Raw genomic sequence first — 18,536 nt, 5'->3', positions numbered from 1 at the left:
TATTTATATCACAGCTCTGCAAGTTTCATGGCCTGGCTCTCACCAGTTCCCAGGGAAAATAATGGGGGCCGGGATGCTCTGTGCCTGCGAGCAGCCACTGATCCCCCGCGACCTGGGGACCCACGCTCCCAGCTCTGTGACAGATTTTCCTGGTGGTATTTCAGTGTCTGCATGTGCACGAGCACACAGATTTTTATTGCTCGGGTATTCACCTCTTGGTCCTGTTTGCTCTCAGCTACTTTCCAAACCACAATTTCAGTATCTATTAAAGCTGTTGTAAAATACAGAATGGCTTAGGCTTCTTACTATTTCCAACACGGCACGCTGTTATTACAGCTGAGCTTGGAAATATTTGCCAGCATTTCTGAAATCGGTAGATCAGTCGATCTCACCTGGACATGGTCAAAGGCGTCCAAGAACTTTGGGCCAAGTCCACAGCTGCTGAAATGCAAAAAAACTGCCTTGGTTTGGTGAGAGTCAGGTTCAAGTGCACCAGGAGAGGACTTGGCCCTGTCCTTCCTTTCTTTTTTTTTTTTTTTTTTTTTTTGTAATAAATCTTTACAATGTACAACTATTCTCTTTGTACCTTGGGTTTCCTTGCAGTTTGATCTCTGTTCCTTTGAGCTTCTTATTTTATTTTTTTTTTTCCTGCTCTTTGGTAGCCAAAATACATTGCCCAGGCCTGGAAGTCCTGAGTACCTTGACCCTACCCTAGCACTTGAGCATATGCTTAACCTCAGACATGTGAGATCCCCGCTGAGGTCAGAGAAGTACTTAAGTACTTGGAGCCGGGCTGCTCCATCGAGCCCTGGCAGGGATGTTTATCCTGATGGCGCTCTCCAGCGTTGCACGAAGCTTGGGTACTTGACCTCCCTGAATGCCTGCTGACCTAGATCTAATCTGAGGTGGAACACAGCCGCTGTCGGATGGTTTGTGTCACCACACCTCTGCTGGAGGAGGAATTAAAGAGTTTCCTGCAGGCTGCGGGTAGAGCCCAGGTGCCGAAGTGCCGCGAGCCCCGACCTCGCGGCCAGTCACTGGTGAGAGGATGCGGCCGCTCGGTGTCGTCTGGGAAAGCGGCGTGTGCTCACATCAGCCAGACCTGGAGGTGTTTTTAGAACCATAGAAAACCATAATGTGTGGGAGAATAGGAGAATGTGTGAGCACTCTGCTGTGCGCCTTCCATCTGACCCCCCAAATGTCCAAGTCACTCAGTCGCAACTGAGAGTTTTGGCCTTTGTATAGTACTAATTATCATCATCTTTATTATTTTTATAACATTCTTAGCTGCAATTCAATTTAATTTTTTTTTCTCTTTTTCTTCTTTTTCGTAGCAAATACTGACTGATCCCGAGGTGACCTCCCAGGAGGGCAATATAAAAAAGGTAGGATATGGATTATCCTTGTGCATGTTGTTTTACTGTCTGGCTTTGGAATACACCTGGTTTCTTTTACCTCCTCTCAATTTTGAACAAGGGTGTGCATCGCAGTAATGTCATGAAAGTGTTCCAGTATTTGCTATTGCTTTTGGGTGTTAAATTTTGTGGTTCTATTGCCGTATTTTTCTGTCTTTCTGTGATTCCAGTATTTATGAAAAAGAAAATAGTACTGTGAAGTGTTTCTTGATTCAGCTACAATACGAAGGAGTACCAGTCCAAATCTAAAAACCTCATTTACCTCTCTTCCAGTAAAAGAAAATGTTGGTCCTTTGTTAAATGTGCTAAATTTTTAGAGGTCACTTCACCATGTAAATGTGGCTTCCGTGAAGTCCAAGGGAATAGGAATAGATATATGGAAGGATAAAATTTAACTAGTGTGATGTATTACCAGCGCTTTTCATCACATTGTGATGCTTAAACTGTAATACTGACCAGAGAAAAATGTGCTCCAAATACAGCCCAGCTGTATAAATGTCTGCGTGGTAGCTGCGAGGCAGGCTCAGCGCTACCTATTGCAGTAGCCAGGCTGCTGTGTGGGGTTGGGCTGCTCTCACAGCGCCGAGCTGGCGTTCTGTCCGTGGCTATCTGCTGGCTAGCAGCTTTCCTAAGGGAAAGCGTTTCAAGTCGTTTTTGATTATAGCCTATCTGGATGTCTCGAGGTAGTGCGTCCTTGTTGAAATAATGGTAATTCTTTTCAGATGTGATGGTCTTATCATAGCTACTCATGGTCCTGTTCAGAAAGTACAAGTTTTTTTAAGTGGAAAATGGGAGCTTGCAACAACTGCCTTTTGTATTCATGCATTTAGGCCATCTTCAGTGCTGCTTTGACTCTGAAAGTTAAAAGGAAACACTCGTGTCACTCTGCCAGACACAGCGAAATGCAATACTTGTCAGGCTCTGAAGTTAGTTTGGGAAAAGACATTTCGACACATGCCCGTTGTGGCCCGTTCTATTCTTACCGTCCTGAGAAAAATCAGCTCTTATTTTAGAAGCTCGGGCTTCCACTAGGCAGTGTCCCCTGACCATCCGGTGACCTTGCGAAAGGACCTGCAACACTGCTGAACTTTTTACCTTCTTCATCCCCATAACTCACTGCGTGTTTGCCTCTGCCTCTGTGGGATCCTTTTGTCTGGGCAGACGTGGTGACAAGGTGGCAGGTTCCTATTATCACAACGCGCTTATCACAGCGATGGAGAAAATTCTCCGTGGCCCACGCTGCTCTGCTGTTTCTTTCTCAGTCTTTAAATACAACATCAGGAATAAATTCTGCATCCTTACTTTGCTGAACCTACATTACCCCGAAGTGAGCGGGCTTTGTGTGAGACAATGGTGGAAGGAAACATTAAACTGGCAGCTTTATGTGTTGGATACATGGTTTTGTATTTGAACTCCATTACTTTTGTTTCAATGGAGAACCTTGCAAAAACTACAGGTCTTTGAAAAACACCGTGTCCTCAAATATTTTCCTGGACAGCAGGTATAAAACTGGACAATTATGATATTTGACAAGGGGGGGGGGAGGGAGGACTGCCCCTTCCACTTCTTTCTTTAAATCCATTGTAGAGAAGCACTAGTGGGAGTTTATGAGGTGATAAATTTATTGAAGGATGGGCAGTAGGGTTTTACAGCTAGGGTAAAAAAGGTCAAAGCAGTAAGGTAAAGAGTTCAAGTCTAAACTTTATGGCTTGTGAAAAGACTACTGCTAGACAGCTTTTCAGTCAGGAAAAATGAAAAATAAAGAATGAAAAATCATTCTGTGCAATTTCTGGGGTATCTTAGAATAGTTTGTAAGCACTCTTGGCCATGTAGCGTTTTGCTCTGGTGGCACAAGCCCTCTCGGGAGAAGATTTCCTTTTCTAGCATCTCTAAATCATTCGGTTGTCATATCCCTAAAGACACAATAGTTGAGATTTGACTTCAATTTATTCCTGTTCCTTCAGAGCTGTGGTGGTGGTGAGAAGGTGACTGAAGACAGATGCAAGTGCAGCGGGTGGGCCGGTTTAAGGCAGGGGGAAGGAAATCAGAGCCCAGCCAAGGTACGCGACCTGCAGCGGCTCGCCTGATGGGCTGCTGTATCCCGGGCTCAGGACTGGGTGGTAGCAAGGACTAGAGAGAGAAAAAAATTGCTAGAACGAAGAGAAAACCTGTAAAACGGTGAAAAATGGATCAGGGAAGGCCGGGGTGATAGCAAAGAGATGGATGGAAGATGTACAGGAAGCAATTGCTGCTTAAGAACTGACCCCAGTGTTATTTCTGGTGTTAGGTTGCCAGAAAATAACGCTCTATTATGTAACCTTTCATAAATTAAAAGGCAGTGAAAAGTCTGAGGACGCTATTATATTGTATAATAAAGCAGGCCTTTTCTTGCTTGGAGCAAAATAAGAATGATTTTCCCACTATTTCCAGTATTTCTCAGTTTGCCTTGCCGCTGTTTCTGCTGGGACCACTAACACCAGAAAGCTGATGCTGTTGTTGTTTGTCTCACAAGAATTAAGATTTCTACAATGCTATTAAAGGCCCCGTGCCCAGGGTCATTTTTCTGTATGCTGTGCCGTGGAACAACACGCGGTGTGCTCCTGCCAGGCTGCTCTTCTCTCTGCTGCGCTTGCCGATGTTCAGTTCGACTTGCACAAACCTGCATTAACTCCTCACCCTGGTTTTTTCGTTTTTAAGTCATTGATTGTGAAAGTCATTGACATTTTTTTAGCAAACTGAATGCGTACATTCAGAGAGGCGCACAAACAAGCGAGCTGTATGCTGGGTGTACTGTCCCAAATTCCCCAAACTCTTTTTTTTTTTTTTTTTTTTTCCCAAGCCATCTTCCTGCTCTCTGTTTATTTTCCTTGCGGAGCAGCTCGCGCGTTCTTCCACTCCGAATTTCCGAAGCCTCCCCACCGCCTTGACCGCATCGAAGCGCTGCCCCGTCACCATTATCTCCGTTGTCATTTTGATTTAACGTTGCGAGGGAGATGAAAGATGCGGACTTCCTCCGGCAGGAAGCGAGCCCGGTGCCCGCTCCGAGCCGTGCTGTCCGCGGGGAGCTGGGCGAGGTGTTGGGCTCCCTCCCAGCGCCGCCGCGTGCGGGTTTGGGAGCCCGGCACAGCTCCCGGCCCCTCCGGCAGGGCTGTTTTTCTGCTGCGGTGACAAGAGACCTCGGGGACTTCTCTCTTCAGTAGACTCTCTATTTAGTTTCTGTTTACTTAGAGGGAATAGCCTGAGGGGCTACTGGAGAGAAAACATCTGTGGGAGATAATCTATAGAGTTATCTATCTATCACTCTTGTCGACCCTGTCTCCCTTGAGAGCAAGCTGAGAGACTTGTAATAAAAAGGCATCGCTGAAGAGGCTTTAGGGACAAATAAAGAGACATGTTAAGGGCCAGCTGAAAAAGGATAGAAGACATTATTAAAGCTCAATAGCCGTCTTATCAAAATCCAATAGGATAGGCATTTGGCAAAAGGCTTTAAATTTATTCTTTGACTTTCTCGAGAGCTCGAATTTATCCATTAACAAGAATGTACTGCACAGGGAGCGGGAGATGCTATCAGCTTCAAAAGAGTTGGATTCAATCTGGCATTGTTAAAAAAACAAAACAAAACCCCAAAACTGAAGACAAGAACATTTTTTTTTCCTTTGTCTGACTTCATACTTACACTGCAAACTACTAGCAGCCCGTAATACGATGCCAATGACATTATAAAGTAAAAGTAATTTATTCAGCACCTTTGCTGCTTTTCCCAAATCACATAGATTTTTTTAGAATAACGTTATGCTTAGAAACTGTTAGATTAGAAATCTCGACCTCTGAGAAAGTATCAAGTAGTAAACACGACCGAGGTAGATGGAGAGCTTTTATTCCTAAAAGAAAAGTAAAAAAGAAAATAACGAATGTTTTGGTTCTGCAGATACGAGGCAGGATAGGTCCATAAATCTCCCTGGGTTTATTATTATATACAAAACGCTACAGGTCACAGGAACCATCTGATACTTCAGGAACACATTGTTCACACAAGATGATTGATTGATAATTATGATAATTTGCAAAATGATTATTTGGGTATTATAACCATAGTTTGTCCCACTGGATTGCTGTGAAGACATTTTCTATATCATGGGCCGTCAGAAATGGCCTCTGGCAACCGGGGATATGGAAAGGTCTGGTCGGTCTCTCCCGGTGGGATCTGCGGGACTGATGAATGATGACCCAGAGGAGTAAGAAATCAGACTTCAATAAGCAGTCAGGAAGGTAGTTAGAGAAGAGCAAGGGAACTGTTAACTGTCTTTGGTGGAGCAATTACGAGCTGGGCCATACACCCTCAGGCCTCGGCACAGTCTGTCAAAATATTACCCATGCAGGGAGAGATCGCCTTCGAGATCCTCGCTGGAGCTGTTTAAAGTTCCTGGGTTTGCAGCACTTTGCACAAAACAGAGTCTGTGTTTAACACACGTTGTGTTACGTGTTCATTACCTATATCTAACGAAATGTTCTAAAACCGTTTCTAAATTTGATATAAGAATCCAAATCTCAGATGTTTCCATATCGTGTAGTTGTATGCACTGAGGAATCAAACCCCAAATGTCAGTGTTCTCAAAGCAGTCTTGGTGCTCACCAAGAACCACCATTTACCAGCCTGAATTCAATTATTTTGGAAACAGCATCTGCTTTTGTGCGCCCAGGTTGAGCCGAAAGAAGGGGAGCTGCTCCCGTGGGCTCGGGGGGACCGCGCCGCGAGGAGCCAGCATCCAGCTGCAGCATGGCCGCTGCCGTGCTGCTCCCGACCAGCCTCAGTTGGGCTGTTTTATAGGGTGTATCTTTATGAAATAAAGGTATGTTTAGCTGCCACAAACAGGGGCAGCTTTGAGTTGATTTTTATAATCTTTCCGTGAATAGGCTTGCGTCATTCCAGTAAGCCCTGGACAAAAGAGTGGACAGTCGTCTGAGGGTCTTTTTTATAACATTTCTCTCTTTCCATTGTTAGAGGGCTGCTAATAAAAGAACCAGGAGTCCATTAATTCAGTGAATGAACATATAGTAAAGTCAGTTCCCTCTTGAGAACAATAATGTTGCGGTCAGCTTAGGTTTCCATGGAAACTAAGTACTTCTAAGAAGTTTGCATCCTTGATTTTGCTGAAATGAAGCATGTAAAGCAAAAAGAAGGTGTAAAGCGGGCAGGGAAAAGTCGGCGGAGAAACCGATGGTGAAATCACGCTGCAGGAACAGCGCCGTGCGCTTAATTTCTGCCGTACAGTTGTTGGGGCTCGGCCGCGGAGTGCGTGTGCGTGACAGCTGAGTCCATAAAGGGGCCTGGGGGCCGAGCCCATAAATCAGCCCGACTTAGGGGCTTGCTCTGCCCCTGCAGCACCATGAGATGTACGCAGTGCACCTCGGCACGGCTCCTGCCCTGCCTGCTTGCCGTGCTCTCGTTGGCAAGGCAATGCAGGGCACGGGCTGGATGCGAACTTCTCATGTTGTGTTTTGGTAAATGGACTTGGTTTCCCCTCCCTTCCTCTCCAGCCGAGTTCATGCTTGAGTACTGCACCCGGCAGTTTTAAGCAAAGAGCAGGGATGGGGATTTGCTCTTCCCACACTGATGCATACACGTGTAACCCGCTGCTGTGTTTTCCTGGGTGCGTGAGTGAAGGTGCCGAGGGGAGAGCGTCTGAGCTGTTTGTGGGCACCTCTACTGACCTCTGACCATGAGTGCCCACTGAACCCCAGGCATGGGCAGCTGCCCGAGGCCACCTCGCCTGCTTAGAGCCCCTCGCAGACAAATGTCCTGCAGTGATAATGGGGCTGGGGGCGAGCAGGCAGGAGGCTGCCCCTGCCCCGGGCTCCAACAAGGGTCTGGGTCTGGTCCACGGCACCTCGGCATGGTCCTGGCCCTGCTGCGGGGGCAGAGAACAAAGCCCAGAGCGCGCCACGGGAGGTACCAGAAGCGTCCGAGTCGGATTTCAGCACCGGGGCAGCCTGGGCTAATTAGGGCAGAAATGATAACTCATTAGCTAGCTGGTCGTGCATTTCCTTCTGTTCCTGCCCTGGTGCGCGGTAACAAAGCACCGCGGACCCACGAGCTGAAGTCAGCCGGGGCTGGGCAGCAAGGTGGGCAGAGCAGGGTCCGTGGGACACTTTGGCTGTTTTTCTGCTAAAGACATACGCACGTTTAAGGTTCATAAATGTGTTCATAGCCTGGAGCTTCCTCAGCAGCATGAAGCCCACGTGTCCCAGAGAGAGACCCTCTCCTTACTTTTTACTTCCTTTGTTCCCAAAATCATTCAGAGGCACGCACTGACGATTTAACACTTCCCTCAGCCCTGCTTATCAGTCTGAATCTATAATTTCAGTGATTCCCTGTTAAAAAACCCCCGTGTGCTATCCTGTTGAAATTCCAAGTGCTCCACGTGCGTGTTTACTCACCTAAATCAGGCTTTGTTTTCCAAGGTTTGCATGGCTTTGAGCGCGCACTTTTTTCTTTTTGCTAATGAAACGAACTGCAGAATGAAAGGCTGGCATTTACGTGCCGCCTGTAAGACGATTACCAGTGAAATAATATTCTGGATGATTAGGAGGTATTACAGCCTCCACTCAGTTTAAAAATGCCAGAATGCCCCAGAGAGCCCCATGAATCTGCTGCCAGCCGGCCCCTGTCAGAGCTGAAGGCAGCACTGTCTGGAGCCCAAAATCAACTTCAGGAAGGTCATGTGAAAGAAAATCCTCAGTCATCAGGAAGCCCTTGGCCTCGTGGCCTTTCTGACATTTTCTGACAAACCTTAAATCACCAGAGTAGACAAAACATCACAAATTTTGGAATGATAGCCTCTGGGATTTCAGAACTGTATGCGAGCTTCGGAGGGAAACCCCCACGTGGGCTGCTCCGCGGGTCGGAGGGCGAGCGTGCCGCGGGGGCCGGGATTGGGATCGGGGCCGGGATCGGGATCGGGATCACCACCAGGTGCCGGGGCAGGAACTGTGGCAGAGCAGGGCATGGGACAGACACCGATGGGGCTGCCAGCGTGCACGGGTGTTGCCACCGGTAATTTACACTGTGCTGGGAACATCCATCAGAGCTGTGAGAATAGGGTACGCGGAGAGGGGTGCGTTTCTGCTCCAGGGGGAAATTTGGGATTGGGATTTGCTGTGAATGTTGCATACGCTACAGAAGCCAGGTGGCTCTGTTAATAGTCAGTGAGCTTGAGGTGCGTGCAGTATCCCGTTAATCACGTTGTGCAGGGAATATCTCTCAGGTAGGAGGCCCGTTTGGGCTCTCCAGCTAAACAGAAAAACCTGGACAGGAACTGGGGAGGAAGAGGAAGGTTGGGGAAAGAGCAGGGAGCGATGTGGAGTTGCTTCTCGGCAGCTACTTGGAAACAAGAAGCCAAAAAGCAGGGAACAGGATGCCAGTGCCCTATAATTAAAAAATATATGTATCATAGCAAAACCAAAAAATGCTTCTGCTTCTATATGATTTTTTTTTTTGTTCACGTTTTGCTCTAGATATATATCAAGGGTAAACAGCAGTAAAGATATGACTGTTGTCCCGTGCCCGTTCCAGGAGCGCAGTATATTTTGATGATGCCAGTTAGATGGCCTTTTAGATTAGATTAGATTTTTATGAGATTATAAAATATGTGTTCTGAAAAAAACGCCCCGATTTATTTTTCACTGGGCGGTTTTGAGAGGAAAATAATTACTGGAAGTCCGCTCTGCGGTGATGTTCAGCAGTGCCTTCTGTCTTTACCCATGGAAATTTCAAGGTGCAGCGGGAGCACGTCACAAGCTAATAAATGAATTCCCTTTGTAGCAGATGAAGGAGTTGGATGGAGGAGTGCCTAATGCTAAAACCTGCAGTTCAAAACCTGATTTATTTGAGGGTAAGGATACAATTTTGGCTCCATGTCTTGATGATTGTCCTCAACATTTTTTTTACTCCAAATGGATGTTTCTTTTCACAACATAATGAGTTTTCAAAACTTTATTTTATTTTGAGTTGGGCCAAAACCACTTCACTTAAACCTAATCGAGTTATATTTTCGGATTACTTCCTCTAACTTCTGCTGAATTTTAATTTAAAAATACTTTGCTTAAATAAATTGCTACCTATCAACAGAGAATGTTTTGAGTTGGGAAATCTCCGGTCGATTCCAGTCTTTAGCTTTAATTTACATCGATAGCAGCGAGCGTTTATGTGGTATTTAAACTGACGAGGACTTTCCAAGTTTGGAGCCCCAAAAACTACTTCAGAGCCGTGAGAGCAGGGCTGGTCGCGTCCTGCCGCAGCTGAGGAAATGCCATTGTGTCTAAGATCCCGCTGTGGCACCGCTCATTTCCAGCTCTGCCAGTTCCAGGCCAGTCCCCGGGCTGGGAGCTGCAGCCGGGATTGCCCAGCACTGGGCATCAGCTCCACAGGTTCCTTGTAAAGAAAAGGAGCGAGGGACGGGAACTTTATCCTCCCATCTTCAGTCATGACTCGAGTAATTTTCACTAAATGTCCAGGTTTATCTTGCTCTTGTGTTGAAAATCCCCTGATTAAATTCCTGAGCTGAGAAGAAGGAACCTTGTCTGTCTGAGTGCTGTGGAGGATTTTGCTGACAATTTCTGTCCACTCAGGCAGCCGCAGGGGCTTCAGGTCTGGTTACATTTCTTTGAAATTTACAGTTCTACATGTGCTTTGCCCAGCTGTTAACGCATGCAGAAAGGTCTCACATTTAAAAAAAATGTATAAAATAATAAGAAGAATACAGGAATCTAAATTAAGTGCTTAAATCCTTACTTGGCTACCCAAGCGATTGATCTAATTATTCTGAAATCCTGTGCTGGCTACCTGCTGGAGCAGTGGGCTTAAACACAACTGTCAGCATCAGGGAAAGGAGTCTGGCACCGAGAGCTCCCACGGCACTTTGGGGGAACTTCGCTTGTGCATGGATTTGCAGTGGTTTTGCTTGTAGGAGCAACAGAGAGAAGTGGAGGGTGTGAGAGAGAAGCAAGAAAAGCAGCGCTTCTGTCTGCCGACCTCGTCTAATGCTGCGTGCTAAAGCAGCCAGGAGCTTCCTGCAGAAATAGCGCTGGCTGAGAGGAAGACGGGCACTGCTGCTCTCTCTTTTTATTTTTTTTCTTGCTTTTTCTTGCCAAAAATAGTGTTGAGAGGTGGAGAAGGTGCCATATGCATTCTACACCATATGCAAAGGTGTAGAAAAGAAGTATGGAAAGCTGTTGAATAGGTTATAAACCAGTTAATGCACTTCATGAGTTTTTCTCCTGCTTCTGTTTCGGGTTCCTGTAAGCTTTAACGTAGGCTTCATGTTCCTGACACTAGGAAATCTTTCCTACCGAGGCACCTGATCTCCTCGGCCCCGTGCGGTGGCTGATCGCTGCGGGGCTTTGCCCTGGTGAGCGCTGAGCTCGCTGCTGAGCATTTTTCCAGATCGTTGGTAATTGCTGTAGAGATCGTCAGGCACATCTGCTGTCAGGACGTCTCAGACCCTGCAGTAATTCCTCCTGCTCCTCCTGAAGTGCCCCTCCTGAAGCAGGACAATTTCTTCCAGGCTTTTAGTCTCCTGAGGAGCCTGTCATCTGGTTTCCAATGTAAATTTACCCCTGGCAGTTTCCATTTGCTGGACTTTCTGCCAGTAACAACTCGATCTGAACGGTGTCCCATCCTCTGGTCCTGTCCCGTGGTGGCGGTGGCAGCCCCCAGGTGGGTGCTCAGCCCAGGCCCCTCTCCCCGAGGTGCTGCCGGGCGCTGGGGGCTGCGCATCCACCACAGCCCTCACCCTGCGGCTGGCATCGCCTCCCTGCATCCCATTCACCCACCTGCGGCATGGCTTTTGCTTTCTGAAGGGGTTTAAATCCAATAGAAGACGACGTAGTAGTAAAAAGTGGGATTTTATTATCACTATCCAGATAACGAGATTTTCTCAGATTAATGTAATCAGAAAAACCCGGGTTATTATTGCATCCTGGTGAAGGTCTGTTATTCCTGAACCCTGACCAAGGCTTCAGCCGTGTGCTCCCTGAGTGTTTGTGTTCTCCTGACTTAAAAGTGTTACACAGGCAGAGGCTAGGAAAATGACCGTGACCATGAAAGCAGGTTATTCCGAGGCGGTTTTAAATGGCCCTTTCTGCTGTGTGATAGGGAGTTTGGCAAAAAGTCGCTGATGAACGTCAGAGTTCGGAGTCTGTTTGGTTTGGATGCTGGCTCAGAAGTTTGGATGCGTCTCTGCAATTCAGCCTGAACCCCTCTGGTCTGATAAACAGAGATGAAAATCTTGCACATGACATTTTAAAAATTAATTCCTTCTAATTCCACAAACTAAGTGGACTGGAAATACCCAAGAAATAGATTTCCTTGTTATGTTTCCTCTGTTCTGCTTCTAATTCCAGCCAAAGCCTTAAAGTGTTAGAAGCCTGTGTACATAAATAATGAGAAAAGAAGCTAATGGGTTTTTTCTTTTCCTCCAAAAGTTCAGAAATGTTTTAGAGCTGGACAAGACTGTGAATGTGTTTTCTTTCTCGTGGGACTTAGCAGAATGAAAGAGCAAGGAGTTTTCTCTTCCTATATCTCAGTGGGTTATTCCCGAACCAAGCAGAACCACAACTGCAGATACGGCTGGTAGGAAGAGAAGGTTTTGGAGGAGTACACTGAAGGTCAGATAGTAAGTGAATGGTAAATGTTATGAATAACAAACCCATATGCCAGTGATTTCTTTCAAAAAGAAATAGATAAAACAGAGCCTGATTGCAGCACTGGTACGTGTGGGCCGCAGCTCAGGGTGCCTGCAGGCGGCCACAGCCTGCACGGCTCTGCCCGAAGGGCTGGGAACGATCGCTTCTACTGCGAGTGTTGTGCCGAGAGAGGGAGGGGAAAGCCCTTAACAGTGTCAGGTCTTGAAGGGGGAGAACGTATTTCTGAGAGGTGGTTAAATTGGTATTTAGTGTCAGTCAGAAAATGTGCTGCAGTCTTTGGATGAAAAGCATCTGTTGCTCTCAGTCACGGTACCGTCCTGCATTCCTGCCTGTTCGGGTACTCTTGTGCTTTTTGTACTTTTTCTGTGATGCTTGAATATGTCAAGCACTGAATTAAAACAGTCGTGTTTGGTAACTATCTGTCCCGTTTGTGAATAACCCTGCCCGTATTTGCTGCATTTGGGCTGCATTTGGGCTGTATTTGCACAGCCGTGATTTATCCTTGTTAGTAGCCCTTCTTCCCCCCGTTTGTTTTCACTCACATAAAGCAGTTCACCTGCATTTACTGTGCTTACACAGGGCTCCCCCTTTTCACGCTAACACAGCACGTCAAATATTTGTTCGGTTTTTCTTTAAATGTCTACCGAAATGAATAACCATTTCCTTAAAAGAAAGAAAGAAAAAAAAAAAGTGAGAGGGGAAGCGCTGAGCATCTTAATTCACAGGTCACAACTGCAAAGCCAATATGGTGGTGGAGGCAAACCCTGTGTAAAGGAAACAGAAATAGTTAAAATAAATAAATTAGACCTGATCATGCTTCTAGTGGAGAATTTCCTTAAGATAAGCAGACATCCTTCTGTAAACTAAACAGCCAAAGCCAAAATTCTTGTTCTGCATTAACCTAAAGGGGGATCATCTGCATGATACATCCATCAGAATAAGACAAGAAGTAGCCAGCCTTGTAGCAAAAAAGATTTGTGTTAGATGCAAAGAAAAATGAAATACCAGAACTGCTTAGTGCTGGGCGGACTCTCTAGGGAGGAGATAAAATATCTGCCCCTGAAGGCTGCAGAGATGAGCGCCTGTCAGCTGGACCCGTCGTACACAGCCCTGCGTTACAGCAAGGGATAACCCGGATGACTCCTGAGATCCTTTCTACGTTTTTATGGTGCTCATAAGTTTGTCTTGTTAATCAGCACGAGAGAGAGCAGTTGGGTGAAGGAGGTGGGGAGCCAGAACCTGCCCCTTCAGCCTCTGGGTAGCCTGCACCAGCAGCTTGGAGCAGACTGAGAAAAGCGAGCTGCGGTGCAGTGAATGCTTCTCGTCGTAATGTAGGCATTTTGCTTTTGCTTAGAGGTGCCCGGTAAGTTTTGTGCTCTTTGCTTTGAGCATTCCTTATCAGTCAAACATTTTTCTCCATTTTCAAGTGGGTTTGGTGCTGAGGAGAGCTGGCAGGTTAAGGAGAAGGTTGATCTGAAGGGCTGAAAGTTACCTCCTAAACTTGTACCTAGCCAAGTTCCCTAGTATGGAAACGAGTCCATCCAGATTCCAAAACACGTCCTTATGCACATCGGAACGACAGAAACCCAGAGAAAAAGAAAAGGGGGGAAAAAATAAAATAATAATAATAAAAAAAGCCTTCATATTTGTAACTGTAAGCCAAGGTTCTGAATTAATGTAGTAAGGGAAAAAAGAGATGAGAGAATGTGGAATACCAGATGCAATTAAGGATAGTGAATTAATGCTGAAGTGCATTATGCTGTCATAAAAAGCCTCTCAATGTGTCAAAATATTTTTCTGTTCCAACATGGAAGTTATTTGTCCTTGTGGCTGACATTGCTTAGTTTCTATGTATCGTTGCAATGGGTGGAAACATCCTTTAACTGCCAGACAGCACTTACCGATAAGCCAGCCAATTAATAATGTTGATTTGAAAAGCCCAAGAATAGGTGAGAAAGCAAAGTCCTTTGGTAAGTCATATTTGCACAGTATTAAGAGTCCCCTTTTACCTGATCTAGTAAACATGGTATTAGGAACTCTTTGCTATTGAAAAGTTGAGAGACTATAATGATATGTGTAACTGATAATTGCCACTCCTAACTATTCAGCACCCACTTATCATGCCTTTTGTACATACATACCTTTGAAATAGACAGCTTATGCTATATGTACTTCTCTTTCCTAAATACTGATGGGGTGATATTTTTTTTTTCCTGATACATTGACCTATTTTATCAAAGTAAATGGGGAAGAAGAATCAGCATTTCCTTCCAAGCTGGTGGCCCTCACACCATAGGCTTTGAGACAGGTCTGGATGTACCAACATCTCCGTCTGTTCGCCCAGCTGATGCCACAGTCTCCTCGTGCTGCATTGCTGCATGCACTGCACAGACAAGATGAATACAGTTTGTGATGAAAACCAGAGGTGATCTGGATCTATAAGCAGATGCAGAAGTGGTTCTCTGTGGTAATTCCACTGTCAGTAACCCCACACAGCCACAGCTTTTTACTTTTGGTCTCCGGCGTGGATCCGCCGAGTCTCGAGCGGCAGAACCACAGAGGCGTAGGATCGAGAAGCAGAACGGGGCTTAACCGGGAGGGAGGCTCGAGCAGAGCGGTTGTCAGCTGGCAACAGAATGCACTCTATCATCTGTATCTTTGTGTGTTCCTGTACTCTTAAAAAGGCATAGAAATTGAATTAATTAGAAGGAGCTGAAGCTGTTTGATTAAAGGGCTTACTTGTTGCCTGGACGTATGTGTAGGTATAGAAATGCAATTAGTTGAGGAGTGCCATTAGCAGTGTCAGAGACCAGAAGTAATAGAGCTTAACCCTCACAAGAGCCGCGCTGTCGAGCTGTGCGCAGCTCTTTGCAGGACTTTGTTGTACTGCAGGAACCACTTCTACCTCCTGGCTCGTTCTGCAGGGTGAGTGCCCGGGGGCTGTCTCACTCCGGGGGTGCACACACAGTGCCAGCTCTCCCCTGCCTCCGACAGCCGGGGCTGAGCAGGGATGCACATCCAGGCTCTCCTGGCGATATGCAGCATGCATAAATGCAGCAGCTTTCAGAAATCATGTGGAAGCATGGCTCTGAGGATGGCACAGGGAAACGAGCTCCTCGTGCCTCTGGTCCTGTCGCTGAGCTGTAGCTGTTTGGTGCGAGTCTGATCAGGGCACATGGAGATTAGAAATCAGCCCTTCAGGAGTCATGGTGTTCGGATACCATCCAGTGTTGCTGCCTTCAGCAAATTAACTTTATCAGTGGCTGCCTAAGTTCACGTAGATGGTATTCGGACTTATCTGCACTTCTGGTCTGAGCATGGACTTTGAATGCTGCTGTGATCTGTTAATGAGCGTGGTGCAGCCTTTGTGCTGTTACTGGGTTGTCTTCCCAGACCTCCAGAGTAGGAAGAGGGAGCATTGACTGGATTTAGCCAGGGCCAGCGTTGTGCTTGGCCGAGTGACTTGTGACGTTTGGTATTTCTACCCAGTGCATTGCCTCTTTCTGCTCGTCACGAAGATACTGTTGGCTTAAGCACTGCAGCGTTCACCCACGCTGTCCTCCATGAACACGTTAACAGCATGCTGAGACCATCCGTGGCTGAGAAACACTCAAACACTTTTTGGGGGAGAAATATCAGTGTCTGTGGTGCCCATCATGTGAGAAAACGTGCACCAACATCAGTCAAGGTTGGAACAAACCCACTCTTAATCATCATAAATGTATATTAAATATCTGTTCTTTCCCTTGAGAAAGTGCCTTACTTTAGATGAAAAGAAATGCACTTCATATTTCAGCTGATAATGAGAAGTTAATAAAATTGGGATTTTGTGCAATGCAGGACCTCTGACATCTTAATCTTTATTAAAGAGACTTAAACTACCAGGAACTGCTGGTGCTGACTGGCACAGCCAGACTCAAGAAACACCAGGAGAGACTGGTCAAATGAACTGTTAAACAACTCTTCCTAATCCATCAGGAAGAAACAATAAGTGCTGGAAACATCTATTTACCATGCATCAATCACGCTTACCTAAGCAATTTCTAAGTAATTATACTTCTGTTATGTAGTTCCTGAGATGACTGGTCTGAACAAGACATTTTCTTTATTAAAACACAAAAATTTACTGTACTTGACATATCGAATGTTGGTTCACATTCTGACAGAGCAGTAATTTTTTTGGACATAACCTCTGCTAATTGTTGTATTAAAATCCTATCTGGAATTCACTTCCCTACTTTTACCTTTTAAAAGCTTTACAAAAGGATGATTTTTAAATGTTTTAATGGTAGAGATTTTGTCTGCTGAGTTTTGCTAAGTCGGTTTAAAAAAGCGTTTGGACTAGCCTAACAAGATGTATAGGTTCAGCAGACCTATGGGAAGGAAATTTCTTTCTTTGGGGGTGGGGAAGGGGTAATTGATCCTTTCTGCAGTAAAAGCTCATTGCTTTCCTTCTTTCCTTCTTTTTGTTTCCTTTTTTTTGCCTGCTTGCTTCCATCCCAAAGCATCCACTAGGTGCAGGGAGAGCTACGCTTCTGTAACCCTGATGGTCTCCAGCACAGAGCAAGCAGCATACCTCTAGCTGCTCCTGCTCAGAGTACCAACGATAGGAAAGTTTTGCTTATATTTTTCCTACCAATATAACATTCTAGACTACTAGATAAATCAATGAAGAGCGATTTGTGTCTTTGTTTTTTACAGCTAGACGAGTGCAGTGTGTTGCGTCTTGTTGACCTTTGGTGTTGGAAGCTCGTGGAGTTCCAAAACCATATATGTGTATATGTGTGTGTGTTTAACAAGCCCATCGTTGTGTGGGGCTTTGAAACGTCGTTTTCTAATCCACTCAGAGAAAGGGGAGGGATAGAGTCTTTGTCAGTATCCAAGCAATTAGGATAATTAAAAAAGAAAGCTTATTGGGTAAACATGCTCTTAGATTGTGACCTCTTAATTAATGGACTACAGGGAGAAATTACAGCAGTGGCAAGATAATTAACACATGCATTTAAAAAGAACTGTTAGACAAGGGTATTATAGGATAGTAAGACACAGATTTGAATCACCGAAGGACTATGGAGGTGAACAAACACAGTTGAACAAGACAAGATTTGCATGTATGAGTGCCCCGGCACACAAGAGGGAACAGATTAGGTTAACTTCGTTATCACATGTGGGCGGCTCTCGCAGTAATAAGGTCCCTTCAGCGAGGTATTTTGAAAGTCCATGCTGATTTTTGTACAATCTCTGCTGAGATGAATTCTGCCGCAGAACACGTGCTGCCATTTCTAGTCGTTGTGCCTAGTCCTCGTAAAGCCTTGCCTCTTGTCCTGCTGCCCTTGGTAGAAATGTTGTCAGCCGTCCATGGCTATCAGCGATGCGCTCGGGGCTTGGGGTTCCCAACAGAAATCCCCACACGGGGCAGTTTTGTGGCATCTTGCACACCTCACTGGTTTTGTTACCCTCGCGAGTTCTAGCAATTTCAGCAAATAATTTAAAAACTCTATCAGTCATTAAAAAAAAAGAAGGAACAGGAACACTGTGTTTAGAAGTATTCTGTAGTTCAGGAGGCAGAGGACATCCGTTACCCCAAACAACCCATGCTGCAAGAACCTTTCAGCTTTGTAAGATCCCAGATACACGGGTATTTTTCTCTCTTTTCACCTCCGTGGTAAAACAGGCATTGGTTTAAATGGAAACTTTCGGTCGATTTTTGCAGGCAGTATAGTAGGATCTTTTGAAAACCTGGTGGCAACCAGACAGAGCTCTGCAATTGGAAAACCTCTTGGGAACAAGCGAGGGGTGCTTTGTAGAGCTTGGGTCACGTCCATGCTGGTGGGTCCCTGCTGCTGGTTACAGGGCAACCCATGGGCAACAGCTTCAGCCCCAGCACTGCACGTACCCCAAGCAGCCATCGTCCCGTCCATTTGTCTCCTTTGGCACTAAAACATTCTTGCACTTTGTAGTTACAACAGGGGCTGTGCAAGGTGTGGAGGGGGAATCCTCTGCTCCCCAGCAGCCAACCTGCACCAGCACAGCAGGAGGCAGGGCCGTGGAGGTGGTTGGTCTGGGTGGGATGTGTCCCACGTACCGCTACCCGTGACAAAGCCATGTTGTGTGCTCTCGATTCGTTAAATTCCTAAACTCTTAATTTATAAAAGAACAAACTGCAGAAAAGTCCAGAACTCCAATGATTTGTGCGAGCAGATCAAGCCTCGTGTTGTCAACGCGTACGGGAGCCAAACCGAGTGATTACGTAGGGCTGGAGGACGTGTGATTTGCATAACTCCCCGCTCTTCGCGGTGCCACGGGGAACAAAGAGATGCTCTGCCAAGCCCACGGGGCGCGCCTCCAGCCGTGCACTTGTCCCGGGTCCCACCCACCTCTCGGTAAGTCTTAGCTTTGCTGCTTTTGTCTGAATAT

At 46.0% G+C, this 18,536-nt stretch overlaps 1 protein-coding gene across 12 annotated transcripts in view; it reads left to right on the top strand.

Annotated features, from left to right (window-relative positions):
- The window catches only part of PRDM16 (PR/SET domain 16), a 296,501-nt gene that overhangs the window by 159,670 nt on the left and 118,295 nt on the right, over positions 1-18,536 (top strand). For 10 of the 12 annotated variants that reach the window (XM_068658816.1, XM_068658815.1, XM_068658814.1 and 7 more), the window contains one exon: positions 1,335-1,385. The exons of the other annotated variants lie outside the window; for them this stretch is intronic. In XM_068658816.1, coding sequence (XP_068514917.1) covers positions 1,335-1,385 — 51 coding nt within the window. The remainder of the gene's footprint in view (positions 1-1,334; positions 1,386-18,536) is intronic. 12 annotated transcript variants of the gene reach the window in all.

Source organism: Anas acuta, chromosome 22 (assembly GCF_963932015.1).
Source record: "Anas acuta chromosome 22, bAnaAcu1.1, whole genome shotgun sequence".
Classification (NCBI taxonomy): Eukaryota; Metazoa; Chordata; class Aves; order Anseriformes; family Anatidae; genus Anas; species Anas acuta.
Note: the sequence above shows the minus strand (reverse complement) of the source record. Positions and strands in the feature narration are given on the sequence as shown.